The sequence below is a fragment of the Aplidium turbinatum genome, chromosome 13 (assembly GCF_918807975.1).
Source record: "Aplidium turbinatum chromosome 13, kaAplTurb1.1, whole genome shotgun sequence".
In the NCBI taxonomy this organism is placed as follows: domain Eukaryota; kingdom Metazoa; phylum Chordata; class Ascidiacea; order Aplousobranchia; family Polyclinidae; genus Aplidium; species Aplidium turbinatum.
Window position 1 is genome coordinate 8,872,101 of NC_137484.1, and position 24,642 is coordinate 8,896,742.

At 37.3% G+C, this 24,642-nt stretch overlaps 1 protein-coding gene across 1 annotated transcript; it reads left to right on the top strand.

The window, feature by feature from the left end:
- Positions 1–6,799: 6,799 nt before the first annotated feature.
- Positions 6,800–24,128, top strand: LOC145782382 (ubiquitin domain-containing protein 1-like). The gene is made up of 6 exons (XM_082594165.1): positions 6,800–6,914; positions 10,003–10,125; positions 20,744–20,854; positions 22,107–22,254; positions 22,842–22,947; positions 23,509–24,128. The coding sequence occupies exons 1-6, from the start codon at positions 6,848–6,850 to the stop codon at positions 23,635–23,637; spliced, it is 684 nt and encodes a 227-aa protein (XP_082450291.1). The 5' UTR covers positions 6,800–6,847; the 3' UTR covers positions 23,638–24,128.
- The last annotated feature ends 514 nt before the right edge of the window (positions 24,129–24,642 follow it).

Sequence of the window (24,642 nt, forward strand, 5' to 3'; positions counted from 1 at the left end):
CATAGCCAGCAACTGAAGACGATGCCTCGGTGACAAGTTTAATGTGCCTTTCAACAGCTTGACTATGACATGGATGACACAATGGGGTGGATCTTACTTCTTCAAGCTGAACATTATTCAAGTGTGTGATTGCCGGATGTTTAGAGATGTCAGCCACGTTTAAATTGACCATTTTAAAATATTCTTTTGCTTTGAAGTTTAGCTTTGGCACCAAGAATCGTCGCACATCAACATTATCGTTGCTTGATTCGTTTTCACCATCTGATTGATCAACAAATCCACCTTCAAAATCACCCATATCTATATTTTCAATTGTGTAATTCGATAAACAACCTCTAATTGATAGAATCTTGTTAACAGCCATCCTCCTCACATCTTCATTTCCATCTGCTAGCAATAGCATGCTTAACAGTATGTTTTCAGGATGAGCAGAGAATGCATTTCTTTGCATAACCTTCAGTGAAATGTCCCTGACTCTCTTATTTGGAAATTTAACGATCCTTTAAACGAGGCCAAACAGATTTGTTGCATCACTTGTAATTCGATTCTCTCGCTTAATTTGAAACCATTTTGGAAAATATACTTTTATGCAAAATTCAGTCAATAATTGAAGCATTGCAGATGGCTTTTCGACTGAGACATAATACCGCATTATTCTGCAAGCGAGAGTCAACCGCTGGGAGTGAAATATTGGCCCAATTTCTAGAAGTTCCAAATCATAGTCCACATGCCCGAGAATAACCGCCCAACATATTTTATAGGCATAATGCTGATCAGTGCTGAGATTATCCACAATTTCATTTGTGAGCAACGGAAAATTTTGGTTTAAAATGGGCTTAAACTTAATAACTGGCCAATCAAATACACTTCTATTTTACTCCTTTCCAATTTTTCCAGAAAAGGTATCCGGGCTTTTTGTCGTTCCATCCAAAGCCATAAAAACATGACGTAGTGGCAACTCAAAATGTGGATATGGGTGATTTTGAAGGTGGATTTGTTGATCAATCAGATGGGGAAGTGAATTAAGCAACGATAATGTTGATGTGCGACGATTCTTGGTGCCAAAGCTAAACTTCAAAGCAAAAGAATATTTTAAAATGGTCAATTTAAACGTGGCTGACATCTCTAAACATCCGGCAATCACACACTTGAATAATGTTCAGCTTGAAGAAGTAAGATCCACCCCATTGTGTCATCCATGTCATAGTCAAGCTGTTGAAAGGCACATTAAACTTGTCACCGAGGCATCGTCTTCAGTTGCTGGCTATGAAAGACGTGACGGATTGATCAGGCAAAAAATTAACTCTCGGTGTTTAATGAAACGCTTCGACACCAAGAAACATTTTGCTTCTTAATGGACTAATATTATGATTATTTGAATACCTACTATTCTTGTAACACTTTTTATGGTTTTACTGTACAATTGTTTTATATGCATGTATTTCCTCGAAGCTGACTACTGTTGCTTTAAATTAAACTTCCTGCAGATTGAACAATTGTTCGATTGTGGACTGGGGATGGTGGCAGGTCAGTCGAATTGTGGCTTAGCTATGGTTTGATTGTGCATTTTCTATTTTAATTTAAATACCTAGATATGTGCTGTTCTAAATATCCTGTTCAATTTGTAAGTAACTCTCTATAATGTTGATGAATGTATAACAATATCAAATTAAAAGATAGTATTCGCTTGCTTCATTAAGTCCGCTACAATATGCTAATGCTAAGGACGGTATGGTATAATAGGCCTACCTACCAACAAACTACCGTCATAGGTAACCAACCATAACTATTCAATTAAAATAGCCAAGGTTCCCATCTGTCCAAATATGTAGACTCCATAATAACACCCAAAATAAATGAACAAAGTGTAGTAAAAAAATGTATTTAAGTATCAAATAAATGCAATTTCATCTAAATTTGCCCCCGAAAATGGAAAAAATACGTTTTTTTGGAATATCTGCTCAATAGATGCATTTAGAACAAAATGTTCTTTTAGAGCATATAGGAACATAGCTGTTCTGCAACTTTTAAGCCTACTCCCAGCTTTCTAGGAGCATTATAAAAAAAGTTACGCTGTTTTCGTGGATTTTGACCTTTGCGTGACCCATGGGGCTGGGTGGCACGCTCGATTTTGGGTGCCACGTCAAAAAAATAATTTTAAAGTCAATATTAGACCTTATGACACCCTTTTAACACCCCTCTTCATTAATATGACAGAAAAAGTTTTTTTCACTCCACCCTAATATTAATCAGCAACAAAAAAAGATGGCTAACATCCTTAGGTTTCTTCGTTTTCAGCATTGACTTCAGAGCATGTGTGTAAAGTTAATCTTAAAAAATTTCAACACTGCGAGGAAACACTTCTTCTAGTAAATTTAATTAAAATTTGAAACAGGTTATTCCATGATTATTATAAGTTTTTTACTATTCCACTTGTCTTTTGTGCCACATTTTTAAGTGTAGTTTATGTTGTCACAATGAAAAATGAGCACCAAATAAAACCAGTGCCAAACCATTTAAGAAATTTCAGAGCTGGTATACATTACAAGTCTCTGCCCTGGTTAAACATATCATGATGTTATACGTTGGAATTGACCAAAAATATAGGATGAAGCGTCTTTACCTTTGCTTTACTGTTTAAACACTTCACCCTATCTGTCTTGGTCGCTTCCACTTTTTTGACATAATTATATTCAAATCATAACATTTATGGGCGGAGGCTTGTGCACCAGCTCCCAAATTGCATATGAAACAAAAAATATCACACCTGCTAGGTGGTTATAGGCGAATTCTTCGTAAACAATTCTTCGTAAAGCAATTCTTCGTAAGCAATTCTTCGTAAAACAATTGTTCGTAAACAGTTGTTGGTGAAATGAAATCCGTAAAAGAATTTTTTGTAAAGCATTTCTTCGTGTACATCAAATCTCCATTGCATGCACGAAATAAATGCTTTGGGAAGAATTGTTTTACAAAGAATTAACTTTACGAAGAATTGTTTTACGAAAAATTGCTTACAAAGAATTGCTTTACGAAGAACTGTTTACGAAGAAAACGTCGGACACCCTGCTAGGTGCAACTCTTGGGGTATTGACAAAAAAGCTCTAACAAAAAAAACAATAAAATAGGTCGTTTATTGAAGGTCTTCTGATTTCATCCCCTTATGACAAACGAAAAGTTACCCAGAGTAATTTGCAAATTAAAAAACGCAGTGTCTATTCTCACTACATATTGTGAATAAAGCATCAGAGGCTATAATTTTTGTCACTTTCTTTTCTCTCAACAACAAAAAATCTTCATTGATAACCTCTAAACTTCGCAAATTTCAGGGTGAATATCCATGGCTTGTGGCAACTGTATCAGTTTCAGATTTCAAAAGGCGTGCTCCCGAGTTTTTTTTATAACTTTATTATAGGCTGTGGCTATATTTACACTATATAGTGTAAGAATAGCCTCAACAGTGTTGCAAGATAAGGAATTCTGCCCTAATTTGAGAAAAGTTTAAAGCTGTTGAAAACAAAAACTTGTACGGTATTTTGGAATTTTTTAGTCCTGGGCAAAAATCAAAACCCTAAAGTAATTTCTAACTCTAGCCCTTACCTTAACCCTTCCTAACTTTAATCCTGACTCTGGCAACACCTCATTGTGTAAAAATAGCCACTTCCTTATTTATAATTCACAACAATAGCCTACTCATCGAGATTTCATTTCTTTGTTTCTGTAGATTAAAAAATTAGAAAAACGATACAAAAATATTGAGAAAGGTATCCTTTGCATTAAGCACATTAAGGAGTGCATGTATATCCATGTAAGAGTTGATCTTTGATGTACGCATCTTTTAAAATGGAACGGCAAACCTTTTATGTCGTGCAGAACGTCAATGCATACCAGTTCAGTTTATTGTTCTGCTGGCAATAAACAAACAAAAAGTACAGTCATACAAATTGAGTGTCTATCAGCAAAACAAGATGGCAACGAAAGACCTGTAAGGTCATCTATGTCAGCTGCCACCCTAGCCTGTTGTAGTTTAACACAGTAATAAGAAACAACAAATAATCACACTAAAAAAAAAGCGGAAATATGAACACCAATACAGAAAAAAAGGAAATATCAACATTAAAGCAAATATGAATTAATCACCATATTGACCAAGAAGAAAACACTTGTACTTAGCTATAAAGACATTATGTATTATTTTTCAGCTCATTAGAAATGTCACTCCATAACTTCACACCAGTAAAACATAACACTTTTTTCCCTCTATTTGGTTTAACAGGCGATAAAAACAACGTACGGTACGGTACATTTTTTGTGATGGCGATTGTTGTTAACTATGGATAGTATCTAAATTGGTGAAGTAAGCATCACACAATTTTGGCAACATATCATGCACAATTTAAAATATAAATTTTCCATATTCTACTTTATTTAAGTCTTCAATCTTTAAAACGTTAAAAACACAATAGAGCTCAGTTGTATGGGTTGTTTTTGGTACAAATAAGCATAAACGAATAAATTTATTTTGAAGTAGCCTCTACTTGAATTGAAAAAATAAGTGTTTGGATAGACCTCCCCCAGTTCAAAATGGAATATTAAACTTTAGATTGAAGATACCAGTGGTGGCTCCTGGCTAGTTTTAATGGATAGGCTGCAATAGGGTGGCGGTGCAAATGTTTTACATTACATTTGCATTCACCAATTTCACAAGTGTAGAGCAGGCTGCTGCCTTGCAGTTTTTTAGTAGGCTACGAACCGCCAGTGTTGCACACACAAAAAATGGAGTGTTCTTTTGCCAAAGTAGGTTTCGAACCTGCTAAGAAATATCTGGAGAATGGAGATCATTAATCAGTGATCGAAGTGTACAATGCTGCTTAAGAATGGTGTTGTCGCATAAACGTAGCAATTAAATACCAAGACTACGATAACGAATGTTTGAAGCAAAAATGTTGTACTTTTCTCTCCATTCATGAAGGTTTTTCCGTTTTTATTTTCTGCAAATGCAATCCATATTTAAAAAATTGGTATCTTTGTTATTTTGCGTATTTTCGTTTTCCTTCCAAAGCTGCACGGATCCAAGATGATTCGATTCTGTTTTTGCTTTTTGAGAACCATCGTCATCCTGGCGGAATAAATCTGCGCGATCCGCCTAAAAATATGATCCGTAAATAGTTGTGCGGTAAATAATGCGATGAAAGCAGCAACACTCGGAAGCTGATAAAATCACTTCTCGTTACCACATCAAAGCAAATGTTAGGCTATATTTTTTCCATAGGCAAATGAACAGTGAACACAGAAATTTAAATAAAAAAACTCGACTTGTCAACGATAAAGCAAGTGCAAAAGTAAAACATAAAATCGTAAATTATGACTGCTATATGTGTTTTGGCAAGAAAAGTCATCATCACAAAAACGTCTATAAAAATACTTTCCCAAAATATTTTTCGGAATTTTTTTTTGAATCGTGTTCAGAATTAAATTTATTTTCCAGGGGTGTCAACCTCGTGATGCGGCAGACAAAGGAAACGCGAGCCGAATGATTCAAAAATGGGGTAAATATTTTACGTACCGTATTTAAAAATAAACAAAGATTTTGACGTTTTGACACGCCTTTAATTAAGCATCTATAAAAATACTTTCTGAACAATAAAAAGCGTTCATAAAATATCATAGAAAAATCGGAAATAACACAAACTAATGCAAAAGACCTGTACAAAAAGAAGTTCCTTGTCTTCTATTTGTTTGTTAAGTTCTTTATTGTTCCTCGGTCTGCTGCACCACGAGATTGACACCCCTGGAAAATAAATTTAATTCTGAAAACGATTCAAAAGAAAATTCCGAAAAATATTTCGGAAAAGTATTTTTATAGACGTTTTTGTGATGCTTTTCTCGCCAAATCACAAATAGCAGTCATAATTTAAGATTTTATATTTTACTTTTCGCAATTGCACTTGCTTTATCTTTGACAAGTCGAGTTTTTTATTTAAATTTCTGTGTTCACTGTTCCATTGCCTATGGAAAAAATATAACATTTGCTTTGATATGGTTAACCTTGGTAACTTTGATATGGTAACTAACGTTTGCTAACGTTTGCTATGGTAACTTTGATATGGTTGCTGCTTTCATCGCATTGTTTACCGCGCAATTGTTTATGGATCATTTTTTAGGCGGATCGCGCAGAGTTACCGTATTTCACCAGAATGATGATGGTTCAAGAATCCAGAATGACGGTGGTGGATAAAGTAGAAATTTATGTCAAATAGTCTTGTGGTGAAATGTCTCTGTGACAGGTCGTCTGCAGTCAATTGTCTCATGTCAGAACGTTGTGTACCCACAGAATTATGAGCAATCATAAGTGGCTTAAATGTTAAAGTACAGTAAATAAAATTGTAGTTTTGAGAGAGAGAAAGTTTGCTTTCTTGTACCAAAGACAGGCAAGATACAACAATACAACAGGGTTGAGCAATGAGCATTATAACAATATATTTTGCATATTTACAAATAGTTTTAACAGTCAAACGTTTCGGCTTAACTTAAGCCCTCACCTGGAATCTGAAAATATTTTATTACTAGAAAATTTTTATAAATGTTTTTAGATTCCAGATGAGGGCTTAAGTTAAGTTAAGCCGAAAATGTTTGACTGTTAAAACTATTTGTAAATATGTAAAATATATTGTTATAATGCTCAACCCTGTTGTATTGTTAGGTCTTGCCTGTCTTTAATAAATAATATGGTTCACATGTTTTTACTACTTTAGTTTACTTCTCATAGTTTGTGTAGCTTATATTTTTAAGAAATCAAAAACTGTTTCAATGCAAAGTAAATAATTGTTATTTGCATTGTTCATATGGAATGGGTTCCTGTTTAGGAGCCCAGCGTGCTCGCAACCAGCCTAGATATGGGAGTTCAAGATATCCAGGTAAATTTGAGACTAGATTACCGTATGTCACATGGCTGTTTTTCAACATACCGGTACATAGTTTGCAAAAATTTCTGTTGTGTACACACTGTACAACAAGTTATGGTTTATACTAAGTAATGTTTTGGTATGAATGCAAACTGCGAAGTTAAACTAGCATGATATTCTGATAGTCTAGTTGTTTCTTCGAAACACATTGAACCAGAGGTGTCCAACAATGTTTTTTTATTTCTATTATTTTTCTCAATTAGCCAATTATAATTATCATTGATGAGTTATGGGCAGGGTTGTTGGTATTTTACCTGACCCAAAAAAACCCAGGTGGGTTTTTTTAATAAAACCCACTTAAAAAACCCAAAAAAAACCATAAAAAAACCAGAGCATCATATTTGTCCAGTTTTTATTGGAAAATTAAAAAAATTTACAAAAACACTACAAGGCACTTACAACAAACTTCAATCAATCAATCAATCATTTTATTTTTCGTCATTAACGCGTCCGGGACGAAAAAGATACTAACTACAAAAATCGATATAAACCTACCAGCACGTTAACGAACGGGAAAAGATGGCAAAACCTTGAAAGGTTTAAAATGTGCCTGAATGAAAAATTATGTAGTAGGCTATATATCAGTACGGTAGTTAGCACGGCCACAAAACTCAAAACAACAAATAGCAAAAAATAAAACAAAAACAGAGAAGCACACATGTAGTATTGAATGACAGCCTAATGAAAAGTGTTGTGGATTGAATTTGCCAGTTCCAATATTGATGTGGATGAGCAGTCATAATAATAATAATAATAGGATGGAGAAAGAAAACCGGACATAAAAGAAACCCATCCTCAGGCAAAAGCCCGTTTCAATGTGGCCCAGGAGAGCAGGTGTTGAGCTCTTTCTATGGTTAGACTGCACATCACACAGTAGCCTAAGACGATTGAGGTTTGATATCCAGTGTAAGTTATTGTTTCTTGTCCTGATGGGTGATGGAATGGATGAGCTGGTAGATGATGATGTCCTGATGGTGTTGATGAAGCTCTTATCCCCTTTTGCGACGTGTCGTGTTGATTATGGAGTAACTTTAAATTAGGACTTAAGGGGACACCTCTAATGAAAAAAAAAATTTTTGAAGAAAATTATATTTTGGACTGAAAAGATAAAGAATTTCATCAGGATTCTGAATATATGGCAGTTTCTCCACAATTCCAATTCATTCCCTGTTAAATTTTAGAACTAGTGGAGCTACCACGCGACCCAAAAGTCTAAAATATGCCAGAACGATGATATGATATGCTGAAAATATACTAATAGTAGCAACAGAAAAGCCCTTTCTGGTTTTATATATTTGTGGTATTTGTAGCTGTTGTTTTGGTCATGCTTCAGCAGTTACAATTTTCCTGTATTCTAGCATTTCAAAGCCAGTAGTGACAGTAACATGAGTAACAATAGCCTAGCTGAAAATGCACGATTTGCTTTGTATTTGCAAACCACAACTTTAAACGCGTTTTACTCAAAATGACATTTTTTTGCAGTAAATGTTTATTTAAACAAACTCATTTGTTTATTTCTTGTCCGAATTGGCTAAAAATTGGAATGCATGCTGGTACAATGGTATTGCATCAACCTATGAGAGCTTTTTTAAAAAATTTATTTCTTGACCATTTTATTGAAAAAAATGTGTATAAATATTTTCGCACACAAGTAACTTTCAAAAAAATTTTTTTTTTTTTAGGAAAGTGACATTTTAGAGAAAAAGCTCTCATAGGTATTTGCATATAAGGTAGATCTAGCATTTCATAACATTTCTTGTTGCTATATGGTGCTGGTAGTGAGAAACAGTGTTTTCTATTAGCATGTCAAAAAATAATTATTGAAATATTGTCTGTGTTTGAAGGAAGCTCATTGCATCAAATTAAACTTTTATTTCATGAGACTTGCATATTCAGATGTGTCTTTTCATGCCCTTTTCAGAAATATATAGTATGTGGGGGTTCCCACAATAGTTAGCTTATCTGAGGCAAGCTTGTCAGCCATCAGCGAATATTGGGATTTCATTAGAGGTGTCCCCTTAAGGATGTGATTGTGAAGTAATTTCCAAGAATAAACTGAAAACGCAGTGGATATTGCACAGTACACAAAAATCAAGTAATGTCACTTTGTGTATACTACACTAAAACTCATTTATGCAAGAAGGCCTTATAGTTAAATTGGTGAAAGTACTACTCTACTGTAGTCTGTATATATGATGTGAAATGCAATTTAGGAGGCTATTTACCAATTGCAGATTCTGGATTCTAACGTATGGCTGTTTCAGAGCATTTGCCTAATTGGCCACGCAATCGCTCAATTGCTCATCCATTACTATATATAATATATATATAAATGATAAAAAATATTTAAACATGATGGCATAAATGCTCCTTGCCTTCAAATCTAAACAAATGATGCAATAATGTGATTTCTACCACAGTAGCATCAACTTGGTATAGAAATCAGTGGATGATGCAACATCCAACTTGATCTTGAAACTAATGGATGATGCAACATTCAAGCAACAACAGCCCTAGTGCATTATTTTATTGAGTTATGCAAGCATGTACTGTGAGTGAAAGGCACTTCACTCGTAAAAAGTAGTTTTGAGGTGAAATAAGCATGAATCTACCTTTTTTTGCATCTTTTTTAAAAAAAAACAATAAAACCCAAAAAAACCCGGGCGGGTTGGGCTGTTTTAAAAAAACCCGGGTTTTTCTCAACCCTGGTTATGGGGTGACTGCTTGACTTGAAGACCTTGAATGGTCACTTCGCAGCCTACCGCTGTTGTGATGCTTTCATCGTTTTCTTTTTTAAATTGTAATCATTTCAACAGTTTTACTTTGTAGATTGTGTTTCGAATTATTGTATTTTTTTTTTCGCAGCAGCCAATAAACATATATCTCTCTTATGCGATACCATAATTGCAGTAGCCTAAGTGTTAAATTCACTTTATCAAGTCCAATCAACATTTCATATTTTTTAGTAGCCTAGGCACTTTCTCTTTCCTTTGGGTGTTAGAAAATTACCTTATGCTTTTATGTCCGTTGTTATTATTAGCTATGGGAAAAAACCAATCTCTGCGCAAAGAACACCCAAAATGGAAGAGTGATGTTCCATTGACTGAGGGACAGCTTCGAAGCAAGCGTGATGAATTTTGGGACACAGCACCAGCTTTTGATGGTAAAATAAACACCGTTTATAAAGATCCATGTTTTTTTCTGTATGTTAGATTGGTGTGCACACCTAGTCATCAGTAGATTTTGGTATTAGTTCAATTTGGTGTGTGACTAAATTTTAACATCACGCTTTAACTATTTTGAATGAAGCTAATTTCATTGACTGAATGGTTATACGCACTGGCGCCGACTTACGGGGTGGCCACGCCACCCCGTAACCGCTGTGGCGGGGTGGCAGCCACCCCGTTTAGGTTACATTACTTACTGCTAATAAATGTAATTTGAACGGACGTTTAAATCTTTTTTTGATCATTGGTTTTCGCTTCAAGTCAAGTAAAGCAAGAGATGAACCAATACAGTATTGCGAAGAAAATGATTGTTTTTGTCGCAAGCATGATACTCGCGTAACATCAAGCAAGCTACGTGAAGATTACACAACACGTGGCTACAAGTTTTTTCCTTGTTGTTGTTGCGATCGTTTTATTTGTTACTTGTCATAAGTCATTGTTACATTTGTTAGGTTTACAATGGGATTTATTAATCAATAAAATACGATCTTTCCCTTGCCTCCCTCAAAAATCTTTTTTGAAAATTTTTAAACTGCTCATAATATCGCTATAAATTATGACAGCTGTAAATTACTTGGAAATAAAATTATCTCGATGATTGATAGCTCCACCCCCTAAATGAATATCAATTTTCAAATTTCATTAAAAAAATGCAATTTTTGAAACTTTTTGAGTTTTATTTAAAAAGTGCACTTAGTAAAGTACCAGTTTTAACGTTCTGCAAATTTACACGTTTACATGATTCTATTCGAGGAAAGCTACACCCCCTGCCAATTCCCAATAATAAAAGCAACCTTTTTCAATTACTCAACATTTTGCATTTTGAATTATTTTCCGATTTCAATTGGAGTGTACTCTCATCTACTTCATGCTTTAATTTCTACTTTGTTATCTACTTCATGCAGTAATATTGCGTCACCGTGTCAATGCGTGACAAACTGTGAGGCGGGAATTTATTGGTCTGACACAGGAGTTGCTTGTTACATTACATCATAGAAAAAATTACGAAAAGTCGTCCAGTAAAAGTTTTCGCCGACATTCCAGTTTTATTCAGCTTAAAGATGCCACTGAAAAAGCGTTCAAAATTGCAGCCCTCCATTGAGTCATTTTTTGTTGCGTCTACCGTCTAGTCAGGATTTCAGCCAGCATGAAAGTGACCAAACGCCTGAACGAAACGAAAGTGTGCCACTGCCAAAAGGCGTTAGCATTATCAGGGAGGTGGAAGAACCGAGCACGAGCAGGATAATCGCTGTTGAAGGGAGGAGCTATCAAAAATCGTGGGAGAGCGACTTCCCGTGGCTAGAATACGATAGATGCAAAGATAGAGCATTCTGTCCGATTTGCAACTATGTTGCAACTGCTTGATCTATTTGCAAGCAATGAAACAATTTCATTAATGCTTCCAACGTGGTCTGCATTGTGAAAATATACTTATCGTTGCCTTCCACCACCTGCGAGGCGATAGTTTAGTGCACTCAGGCGCCTAAAAACCTACTTGCGATCTACCATGACGCAACAGCGATTGAACCACGTCCTAATTGTAAATGTTTATCAAGCTGAAGCTTCACGGTTACAACTTGACCAGTTGATTAACAGTTGGATTGACAGAGCTGCTGTTCGCAAAAATACTTTTGCCAAGTGTTAAGTGTCAGAGCAGCAACGTAACAATAAAATTCACGACATACCTCCTGTGCTTTGTTTTAAAGTTGCTTTGTAAATTATCGAGCTACAAATAGAGGTAGGGGATAAAGTGTGACCTTCTCAGATTTTGCTCTGTCCACATTTTTTGGAAAGTATTTATGATAACTATCAACAATATGCAAAAATATTTGAAAAATATTTATTTTTCATCAGTAGACACAATTTTTAAAATTTTGACCATATTTGTGAGAAAAAACGTAAATATTCGGTTTCAGGATGTTTTGATGAATTCATAATAAAGAGTGTAGAGTAGAGTGTAGGTCCTCTACATGCACGTATGCTAGGTACGTTCCACCTGGCCCACTTTATTCTTCCACACATCCATAATTTTATTTTGACCTTAGTTGACCCCAAGAGCAGAGGCTTGACCTTTCGTTTCGTGACCTTTAGAATAGCAAGCCTTAAAGCAGCCGGCGGCCATCGCGGCCATGGCCGCTAAGTAGTGCTTGAATGGCCGCCGGTGCTACCTTTTCAGTCGGCCAAGTTTGGCCGCCGGTTTCTTCTAGCCAATTATTTAATTTCGCAACAGAATGAGCGTGGATTAACTGTCGAAAATATGTGGTATCAAAGAGTGACGCAGAATTAGGTCAGCGCGTCATAATCACCACTGTTGTATTGTGCGGGAACATTTGCTATTGTATATATGGAATATATCCAGTTGCGATCACCAGTTGTAACGCAGTGAGCGCATTAGGCCAACGCGCGACTCGCATTCACATCCATTGTGCGGGAATGCGCGAGTAATAGCGTTAATTACCGTGACGTGAAACCACAAGCCGCAGGTTTGCTATTTTTTTGCATGATTATACTAGAGCAGTACTCACGTTTTATTTTAACAAAGTGTTAATCCAAAGTGCTAATTTCATCATCATTTAATTTACAATATTGTCGTTTTTATGTCGATGCAATGTTGGCGGACATTGAATCCTTGTTAACAAGGAGAACTAGACTAGTTGACATCCGAGGAGAAAACACGTGTCTCCATAGTTGAGAACGCTGTGGGTTAGTGACTTCACACCCTCAATTGTGACATCATAACGGAATAAATGGTCAGGTTTTATGAAAGGCGGTATTCGGTAATGCAGTTGAAACAATTTACTGAGCAGCTGAAACAATTTAGTGTTGTTAGATGGTCCCGCAATACCGGATTACAATCCCGATAAAGCAGTTATAACGTGGTACAACGATTCTATTGCAGGACGTCGCCCAGATTTCAACAACGCTAAATGATCATTTTAGCATTGTAGCAGGTTTAATTCTATTCACTTATGCTATCGTTATTTGTATTTTGACCTCCAAGCACGCAGATTTGGCCGCCGAGAAGGAGCTCCCGGTAAGCCATGATGGCTGCCGGAAAAAAATACGAGTTTTAAGGCCTGAATAGTGAAAATTTGAACAATTTTTTTTGTGTATGAAGACAAAAAGAATATTACGAAGTTAATAGTTGAAACCTACGAGAGATTGGCACCAGCAGCCTCACTGACTACATCTTCTATTGTCACAGCCAAGCAATTATGGGACAAAACAGATAGTCTAATGGCTGATGCTGCAGCCCTGCAAACAAGAACTTGCAGGTGGAAGAGCATGTTGCAATTGCATTGTCTTCTGACCATACCATTTGCTTTGCAAAAGCCATACTGTTGAGAAGCTCAATGAGTCAAATGTTAAAGTTCTTGCTGATTTGGCAAAGAGAGTAGAAATGAGGGAAGTTGGAAGACTGGAACAAAGCTCTACGTCCTTTTTTAGAGGCAAAAAGGCTATTGCTGTGTCTGGTATAATTGCAATTAAAGTTGGTTACCCATGATAAATCGGGTAATTCAACTTCACTTGCTGATGAATTTGATCTTATTGTGGAAAGAGAACAGCAAATCAAGCACATGTCACTATACCGCGAACAGCATTTCACCAAGTTGAGTTATTCAGCAGCCTCAATTCTTCATGTATTACCATTGCTTCATATGCTACTGGACGAAACATCCAGGACGAATTTGTTGGTTTAGGCATGTAAACTCTATTTAAACTGTGAGCTTTTCAATCACAGAATTGAAGGTCTCATCTGTTTTTATGCACAAGATTACTCTGCCTCTCTTGAACTGTGTGGAAGTTTCAAACCAGCCTTACCTTTTGAACATATTCTCACAACTACAGGGTCATCAATAATTAATTAACGTTATAACTTCAAACAACTGTATTTAACAAATGGTTGACAATTTTTGAGTGAGAGCCCTATTCGGTGATATCTTTTGAAAATTATTGGGTACCGCAGCCTAATTATCATTGCCGCTTTCACATCGTTTTAACGTTGCTAAACGTTGAAATAAGACCATAATCCCTAAGTCCAACCCCTAAACCCTAACCCCAAACCTTAACCCCTAACTCTATAACGGCAATGATAATTAGGCTGAGACGGTACCCAATAATTTAAAAAAATCACCGAATAGGGCTCTCACCGAATCGGACTCACCGAAACGGGCCATTTCGAAACCAGATGGTGATTGGGAAATGACTGGTGGACGCATGATGAAGTTCACGCTTAAGAATGCAGATGACATTAAAAACGCATTTTTATCTTTAGGCTATATTTTCGAAGTGACTTTTTTCCAGGCTCTCCTTGCACGAAAGTGTGAGTTTCACCCTACGGACCTACATTACCCGGATTCCTGCTACCGAAGCGTGAAACTCACACTTCCGTACAAGGAGCCTGCTATGAAAACTGTGAAAACTGCAACTACGGTACCGGTACCTGAAAACTGTTACGCAGTGTGTGTTTTCACACTTCGGGGAAAGGAATCAGGCATGCATGCAATCTACCATTTTCAAAGTTCTGCTACCGAACTTCCATTTTTTAGCTTCAGTCCCAGGAAAAAATGGCCAATTGGTCATGGTCATACATCTGGGGACCGAATCTCGGAAACTAGACTTGCGTACCTGATTTCCTTGAAAATTAAGGCTATCATATATTTTGAATTGTTGGTGTGAGTTAATTGTAAACATCATTGAAATTTAGCTTTCTTTTTTGTTATTCTTCGTTTCGCGAATTTGGAAAAACTAATCTTGCAAATGATGTCTACTGATGTGTAGTTGACGGATTTTAATATTTTTCGCAGTTTTGAAGCCGTACAACAAAACTGTTTCCAAAATGGTTGGACACTGATGTTTTTGACACTACCCCCAAAAAATGTGTTGTATCCCCTACCTCTACTACAAATCAGGTGTGAAATAACAATTGCATCTACGAAACACGCTTAGTAAAAGTCAAACAAAAACATGCAGTTTGAAAATTATTAGGTTGCCATATTGTGCTATCCGCCACCCCGTGCAAAAATAAAAGTCAGCGCCTATGGTTATACGTATAGTAATTGTAGGTCTATGGCAGTTTAGAAAGACTGATTCAGTGTCACTGTTTCAAAGCTACCGTATTGTAAATTAATCCATTTTGGAGATCGATGCGAGCCCTCTTGACAATCCCATTTTGATGGTGCTTCTGTGCATTTAACGAAATTTTAGGAAACATTTAGCCAGAGGTGGGCTGTAACGCTGCTACTCGTTTGGTATAACTTTAAGTAGCAGTTGCGCTGCTACATTTTTGTTAAATTAACGGCGCTACTCTTGTTTCAATGTAGCTGAGAGGCGCTACATTTCTTTCAGTCTACACTCCCGCTACCTGTTACTTTCCAATTTAACATGGAAAAAAGTGATTCATCTTTGGAGATTTTCTATGGAAACAATGAGTGAGAAAATCAAAGTAGAAATCATTGAACTATTGCGGGAAAACATCAAGCCATGTTGATTAGGGTGGCCAAAAAAAATTGAAATTTTTTATTTTTGTTTGCACACCCTCTCATTTGAGGAGGATTCATGAAAAAATGACACTGTGAAAATTTGAAGTGAATCCGACAAGAGGAAGTGCTCTCCCACCGATCTCAAAGTTTGCTTTCTTTGGCGTAATTCGTCAAAAATCCTTGAATATGTAACGTAATTCTTTTTTTACTTATCTACATTGCAGTTGCAGCATTTTTGTGAACCATTGTTTTACTCTGAATTTATGATACAATCAGTGTTTCCACATGCAGAAAAACAGAAATAATACACAAAATAGATCACATTAACAAGCGTTTGGTATGAAATTAAATGCACTAAACTTTAGCGAAAACCGCATAAAAGTACGTTCACCAGTCACGATTGCAACGCTTCAGGTGACAACACATTGCCCAGAAATTGCAAGAGAAATGTTTGTAAAGAGCCAAGCCATTGGTTGACTTTATTGCACTTGTTGGAAGCAGCTTTCTGTGGTGCTCGACCACTTGATAGAGGAGCTGGCATTGTTGTTCATTTTTTGTAAGGACTTCATTGAAGTCAGTAGCTAATTTGAGTGCCCGCTCTGCACAATTATTGACGGCTTTGAGATGACGCCAAACTTTGCATGCTTCTTTATAATCATCACGATCACGCCATGTGTCGACAGAAGCAGTGACTTGAAAAGGTTAAGTGAACGCTGCGTTACAAACTGTGTCAAAGAGAGACGTTGAAACTTGACAATTTTGTTTGGGGCAAAACGACGAACATCTTCGGGAAATGGGTCTTTCTTAAGAGCATTAACGATTGCCTTCTTTTCATCATCTATGATATTATCACTGAATAAAGGCAGTGCAGCAAGATCCTCACTGATGTACCACAAGCGCAACCTCAACTTTTTTCTACCACTTGAGAAATTGCATTGTCAACCTCTTTATAATCCTCTGTGAGCTGCAACATTGCTAGGTCATTCGTAGAGGCAGATATTGATGAAGGTGCTGCAAAACAAAAAGTGGCATAGATGGTAGTTAATATTACTTCATTTGCAACTGCACTGCACGCAAGTGGCAGTGTAATCTCGTTGACCTTCATCTCATAGTAGAGACGTCGAAGAACCACACCCCGTGCAGGCAGCTGACATGGCCCTCAAGAGAGTCAACAAATGGACACCCACTCTCTAGTGTTGACTCTCTTGAGGGGCCATGTCAGCTGCCTGTATGGGGTGTGGTTCTTCACCACTTCTACTACGAGATGAAGATCAATAAGGTTACACTGCCGCTTGCCTGAACGTCGACAGCAGTGGCCGAGTGGTTAGCGCATTGGGCTCGCAGTCGAGAGCCTGCATGTTCGACTCCAGCCACCCGCACTTGCTGTTGTTTTTCTGGCCAAGAAACTTTACGATAATTGCCTCTATCCAGTGATCGATTTCGAGTAATGGGTAGTACCAAATTTAAGTCGTAAGTAGAGTAGACAACCGGAAACAGACATTGCCGTCGGCTGCAGCGTGGGTCAGGTGTAAGTCGGAAGGCGTACACCGATGCATAGCGCTCAAGTCCGCTTTCCCGCAATGCAGGATAAAGATATGAAAAACAAACAAAACAAAGCTTGCAGTTCTTGTGAGTGAAAGCTAATATCGCTACTACTGCAAAGACTCACGTTGTTACCAAAACGCATCCATCAAGAGCATATAAGAGAATCACAGCACAAAGGGAGGCGAAATTCAGCTTCCTAGCTGACCTCAGAAGCTGACTTCACCCAGAGCTTAAGTGCATTATTTGATATTGCACATGCTAACTGGGAATGCCGCACAACAATACCAGAAGACTGCCAGTTTTTGATAGACCAATGTGGTGCATGACAGATACTGATGACAACAAAGGACCCAATGCATCGGCAAGATGCTGCAAAGTATAGAAAGCGCAAAGATGATGAACAGAGACGCAACAGAAATCACATTGATCCAGTACCATCAAGTGCTGCTGCTTTCTCATCTGAAAATGATCAGCAGATGATGAAGATTCTTCCAGTGACCCACTGTTTGCACCGTAAATCCAAATAACACCAAAACAAAAGAAAACCCAGTAGGAGCAGCCATTACCAAAACGCTGCATTATCGATAATCCACATTCCACTGTTTAATGCAGCACTGAACAAAACTATAACATCAAGTCGTCAAGCAATGATGATCGTCACTCCTGCTCTTGCTGCAGCTGGAATTGATATAAATGGATTGACAATGTCACATTCCTCTGTCATGAATGCTCAAAACACTTCACGTGAAAGCCTGACAGCTGCAGTGCGGCAAAAATTTAAACTAACAGTTCCACTTGTTGCTCATTTTCATGGTAAACATTTGACTAATGCCAATGGCACAAAGTGCGATTGTTTGGCCATTGTAGTTTCTGGTATGCATGTTAAGGTACTGCTTGGCATTCCGAAGCTGCCTGTTGGAACGGGATCACTAATGGGCCAAAAAGTAGTGGAATTTTATACACGAGTTGTAGCAGAGCATTTAGCTGCACTTTGTTTTGACACGACATCAAGTAATACGAGAATCCACACTGAAGCTATCACTGTCGTGCAGCAGGCATTTAATCGAAGGCTGCTATTTCTTGCATGCCATGATCTCAAAGTCGTCAATGATTGTGCAGAGCGGGCACTGGGCAGTCAAATTAGCTACTGACTTCAATGAAGTCCTGATGGAAAATGAACAACAACGCCAGCTCCTCTATCAGGTGGTCGAGCACCATAGAGAGCTGCTTCCAACAAGTGCAAGTAAAAGCCAACATGCCAACAGCTCCATTAAATAAAATCAATGGCTTGACTCTTTACAAACATTTCTTTTGCTTTTTCTGGGCAATGTGTTGTCACCTGAAGCGTTGCGATCGTGACTGGTGAACGTACTTTTATGTGGTTTTTGCTAAGGTTTAGTGCATTTAATTTCATACCAAACGCTTGTTAATGTGATCTATTTTGTGTATTATTTCTGTTTTTCTGCATGTGGAAACACTTATTGTATCATAACTTCAGAGTAAAACAATGGTTAACACAAAAATGCTGCAACTGCAATGTAGATAAGTCAAAAAAGAATTATATACGTCACATATTCAAGGATTTTTGACAAATTATGCCAAAGAAAGCAAATTTAGAGGTCGGTGGGAGAGCACTTCCTCTTGTTGGATTCACTTCAAATTTTTACAGTGTCATTTTTTCATGAATCCTCCTCAAATGAGAGGGTGTGCAAACAAAAATAAAAAATTTCAATTTTTTTTGGCCACCCTAATGTTGATACTGGCAAGAGTGACACCAACAGTAACAGCAATCACAACTACGAAGATGAATTGTTTAATGTGTTAGTGCCATCGCATAAAAAGTCAATTGTGAATGCTTTTAATCAGACAATAAGCTTGACCTTTTTTTCGTGCCGATTTATAACGTCTCTTTATTAAACACAACACCCTCATTCTTTCCAGTGCTGCGGTCAAGAGATTTTTTTATGTTGGAAAAGGGAGCAAGTCTTTTAGGCGCAGACAGTCAGGCGCCGGTCAAACAGGCGCGTACACTGTGGCGTCAGGATATTTAGGTACGGAGCACTGTGGCGCCTGCTCATTTAGGAGCTATTCCTAGTAAAGTCTTCAGATTGTATCAGCTTGGCAGGTAGGGCAATTCTTGCAAATACGTTTAAGACAACACTCCACAACATGAATACATTTTTATAGGGCATATGAACCCTGGCATTTTGAACCCCAAACATTTTGTGTGAAAAGTATTGTCGGATAAAGCAGCTTCACTCACTGAAGCCATGACTAACAACAAATAAATGCACGCGCATTAACAAAACAACATATTTTTCTTTTCTATATACCATTTTGTGTGAAAAGCATTGCCGTACCTGCCAAGCTGATACAATCTGCAGACTTTACTAGGAATAGCACCAAAATGAACGGGCACCACGGTGCTTCGCACCTAAAAGACGTGGACCCTTGGAAAAGATGTTCTGAAGCCAAAGCGGGTAGAACTCAGCGACTCGTATTTTAAAATGCTCAAATTTCACCTAGAGCGTGTTTTCTATAACAACGTTGAAATGGCAGTTTAAACAAATGATATCATTCGTTTTCAAGGTCATTTTGAAGGCACAAAGTGCTTCCTGTATCAGTTTAAGTTAAGACAAAAGTATCGGAAGAAGCAGCAGTAGTGCATGCTACTTTTGAAAAGCTTCTGCATTCTGCACTGAAGCAGTTATCTTCAAAACGTGCCATTCCGGTTAATTGCGTTACATCACTTACATTAGGAAAAAACGTTTGAGGCTTATTGGACATGCAGTCACTGTTAGTGTTATATGTACTGTACATTGGTACATCATTGGATGTGGGCTGTGGCCTAAAAGTGGGTGTCAGGGTTTGCATGTGTGTGGTTGTAAATTTTTGGATGACCCAGAAGCCTGATAAACATTTTGCACTCCTGTATAAATGCAGTGAACTGAAAGGAAGTTTTAAGTTGATATTTTTGCGAAATAAATATTTAGTTTCTGATAGTTTGTGAGCAACAAGGGATATGAAACTTAATGCCGTGAGTCTGGTAGATGTGAGCTGAATGTTCTCACAAAAACAAACAAACTTGAAAGCAGTGACTAGCTGTATCACTGACGCATTTCAAAGATCAGTCAGCATTACTAACTTTCAAAAAACCAAACTAGATTCTCTGATCGATGTGAAACCTGCCCAGTTTGGCTGAAATTAACATCAGAAATAAATTGAATATTTTACTTTCAATCTGCATCGTAGAACCATCAAAAAGATACGATTAAATGTTTGGTTCAATGTGATCATCCAATGTTCATGATTAACTAAATTTTCCCACAACCAACAGCTACCACACTTTGTGTGTTAAGAACAACATACTTTTATTGCTGCTCGGTGCAACTGAAAAGATTAGTCACCAAATGTATTTGAAAAAGGATATTCAATCAGACCGGGTAACAGTTCATTAATTATGTAGCTTGTTAAAGGTTTATATATATATATATATCCCATAAACAGAATATTAACATGTTTAAAGGAAGAAAAGAAATTTGGGATGCTTTAAAAGCTGCTGCGATGGCAATGGAAAATGACGACAACGATTTGGCTCAAGCTATTATTGATGGGGCTAACATAACTCTACCACATGGTAAGCATTTAGGAAGTTTTTAGGTGATGTCCACCGCTCTAGAAGAATCACTTTTCTGGTTTACAAAAACTCATACTTTTTGTAAGCTATATGTAGAGCAGTAAAGTTAGTTTTAAAGCAATGTCAGGATTCTAACATGAAGCAAATTTGTAACGAGGCAAAAAGCCGTCAAATTAAGAATCGATTCTTTTAGTGCAGTCGGAAAACCACTGCCGCAATTCTTATTGTAATGGACTTACCTTGATGCATGGTAATCCGGACAGTAAAGCAGAAAAATAACTGCTATGATAAAATGATGTGAACGTTTGTTACGTTTTTCAAAAACAATTTTCTTCCTGTGTTAATAATATGAACAAGCAAAATGCTATTAAATGCCAAGTTACGTAATTTTGAAAAGGCGAACTTTTTATTGCAAAGATGAACTTACTCCACGTATTTTACGATCCAATTCTCATAAAATGTAGTTTGGCGACTTTTAAAAAAGCGATCATATTATTTAAATGTAGTTTTGTTATTAGAGCCATTAATGGTATGTAGAGTGACAGTTGTATGATTTGCATTAAATAATGGTTGCACAATTTGAAAAAGTATTTCTATTTATATATATACAACAACGTGATTGTTTCAACTCTCATTTTATGAAAATGATTTTGGTGCCGGTGTTTCTTCAAATTGGCACTGCTATGAAAGAAGCCTTGCGTGTTGTCACTGGGTGTCCCCACCAACTGTCAACAACACTGAACAATCAATCTTCAATCTTTCTGGTAGTAGCCATACAACTGACCGAGCTTTATCGCAAGGAAGCCACACTTCTCTTTTGATGAGCCTCGGATCTCCCTTACTTGTTTAAGTTGTTTATTCCATGGATTGCAATTGAGCTACCCGAGTGTGTCAGCCGTACAACGTCTGGTGAACATCCCTGAAGATATGCATACAAATGCCTTAAAGTGGACGAATCATAATACGTGGCCTGCGTGGATTGGATAAAACTATACAGCTCGACTAATCAAGAGTGGTGAAAAGCTCCACAATTGCATCAGCAAAAAAAAGTTATATGAGTTAAAACTTGTTATGTTAAGAGTTTGATTGGCTTTTTCGCTTTTGTCCAAACCACATCACTGCATTGCTTTAAATGAAGAGTGTATTAGTTTTTTATAGAGATTAAAATTAAAACTAAACCTCTCTTGTAAACACAGCTTCAAAGTACTATAGGGGAGTTTTAATTGAGTTGTTTGTCATTATGACCATGCAGGCACACTAATGGATTGTTATGACGAGCTAGGGGCCCACTATCAACTCCCTGTTTATTGCCTTTCCTCTCCGATGAACCTCATCAAAGATGAAGTCAGTGCGCAAAGTGACACTCAGGACGAATTATCCGAAATTCAGCCAAACGACAAGTAAGTTGATGCTAAGAAATGTTTTGTACTCCAACGCTATATGCAACGGATGACAAATCCATGGATAGACATTAACAACTTTTATTTTTCACTACATACATACGTGCGACAAAATATCGACCATAATATGGTGGAGACATTATGAAGGATCCACCGCTACGCCTCCCTAGTTATTAGACATGTGACAGAAAGGAATAGATCAGTTATAATTGAATTTTATCCCGTCATGTCCGAACTGCTACGACTCTTCACTCTTCATCGATGGGCTCTCAAAACACACCAGCTTGTCCAAACTGCGAAAAAACCAGTGAAACTGTTGATTACTGATTTTAGACTGTTCATGGAGTGCACTAGGTGGTTTCAACACAGTTTACCAATGCTGAAATATATTTATAAACTGGCTAAAAGACAACGACCTTCAAGTGTGAAAACGCCAAACGAAACTGAAACTACTATTTCAGACTGAATTGTGCTCACTTGCAAAGAAATATAAACAACAGTTCCCACAATTCATGTTAAGATCAGCTATATGATAATGCCATCACTTACTTGTACAAGATTTAAAAAAAAGTTTGTTGTTTTACAAGGACTGTCAAGCATCTCAGAATCCGATTGTCGACTGAGAAAGAAGTGAAGTTAAAAGTGCTTCCGACTGATCCCATATCTGTGGCCAAACGACGCTTGGATCAAAAGGTATAGCAGAAGATCACCGTTTACATGTCATTCTAAGGGTTGGTTGCACCAACGCTGGATTATTCACCGAATAAGCAAATCGTGTGATTAAGCAACATATTTTGCCAACTATTTTTTCTTATACCCTAACTGTATTGCGCTGATTGGAATCGCGAATTACCGATCTGCCAATCAACTTGGTGCAAATTGATTCTCGATTAGCTAATCAAATGATCAGCTTAATCAGCCGCTTAAAAAGAGCTCTTCTGTGTATCCTACCCTAAATATACAGCAATTTTTACGGTTTTCTTCGCAGAAGCAAGTCATTTGCATGTCGGTCACATTGTATACCCAGCTAGCAAATTAATCGGTCGTTTTTGACATTAACTCATCTTCTGTGAAGGTGGAGTTGATGTGAAATGACCAGATTGTACTATCAGGGATGTACTTGCATGTCATGTAGGATTGTAGGTCACTGTGATCCAATCACAGGTCTAATTTGTTTGTAAATGGCGTTGAAGCAACGTCTATGTGCTCGCCACATGCAGTGGTAGCAATAAGCATTTCCTTTTGTTTTTGCAGGAAGACTTGCCTGTCGCAACGCAGCGCTGGTTCTTCGCTGGAAAAATGCTCACTGACAATATGCGCATCGAGGACTGCAAGCTTGAAAAAGGTTTTGTTGTGCAATGCATCATTTTACAAGAGTCTTAGCAGAAAGTCTTTAGATATTCATCCCCGTTCAATCTTGTTCAACACACTTGATGAATTCTCATCCTTACACTTGCGATGAAACGCCAAAATCTACATTTTCTTCAAGTGTTTATTTTCATGAAGCTTGCGATTTTCATCTCTTGCATAAAGATGACAACGCCGGCTCTGACCAAAATCACTTTCAGATACTCATTGTTTACCTCTAAGCCATGAGCACTGAGCAGTATTGGTTGCAATTTTTTGCCAAGTTGACTACTTTGCTGGCCATGCAATGGACAACAGACGAAGCAGTGACATACCTTCGCATCAAGTTCTCGATACGGCAGCCGCTTCAATTTTTTTTCGTTTGTGAAGATGGCCATGTTTGAAGAAGACTCTCGAATTTCTTTGAACTACTCTCCTCCCTTTGATATTTCACCATGTATATATAAATTATATTGCTCTAATAACAATGGAAAATGCAGTAATGTAATGGAACATGCAAAGCAAAGCGGAACACTTCGCAATAATAAAACTTTACAAGATTATTCTTATTTTTTTAGACTTCCACTTTTACGCTGTTATCAATGAAAAAAAATTTCAAAAAGTTAAAACTGGTTTAAAGCTTTCGGTTGTCCTCCTGCGAACGAAACAGCCGTTGCAAAAGCCTTCAGGGCTTGGAAATTGGTCGTTTCTATCTTGAACGTTTTGTTTAAATTCTTTCGGATTGTGTCGACTTAATGAATCATAACAAAAAAATCTCCGATTTAAAACAAGCGGTGATTGTTTTGTCGAATATCGAGCCAATAATTAACTTTGTATTTCTACTGATGTGTTTGCTTTCATTGCGACACGTTTTTTTACTGTGACAATTTAGTTTGGTTTGTTGCCAGCGTTGCAAATGTCTTAACTTGAGCCGTTTGCAGCATATGCAGTTGAGTTGTGCGCTGTTTTGTGCAGCGGTTGGCGACCTACGCTCGTTTAGCTACATCCAGCTGCAGATAATCAAGCGCGAATGTGGGTAAC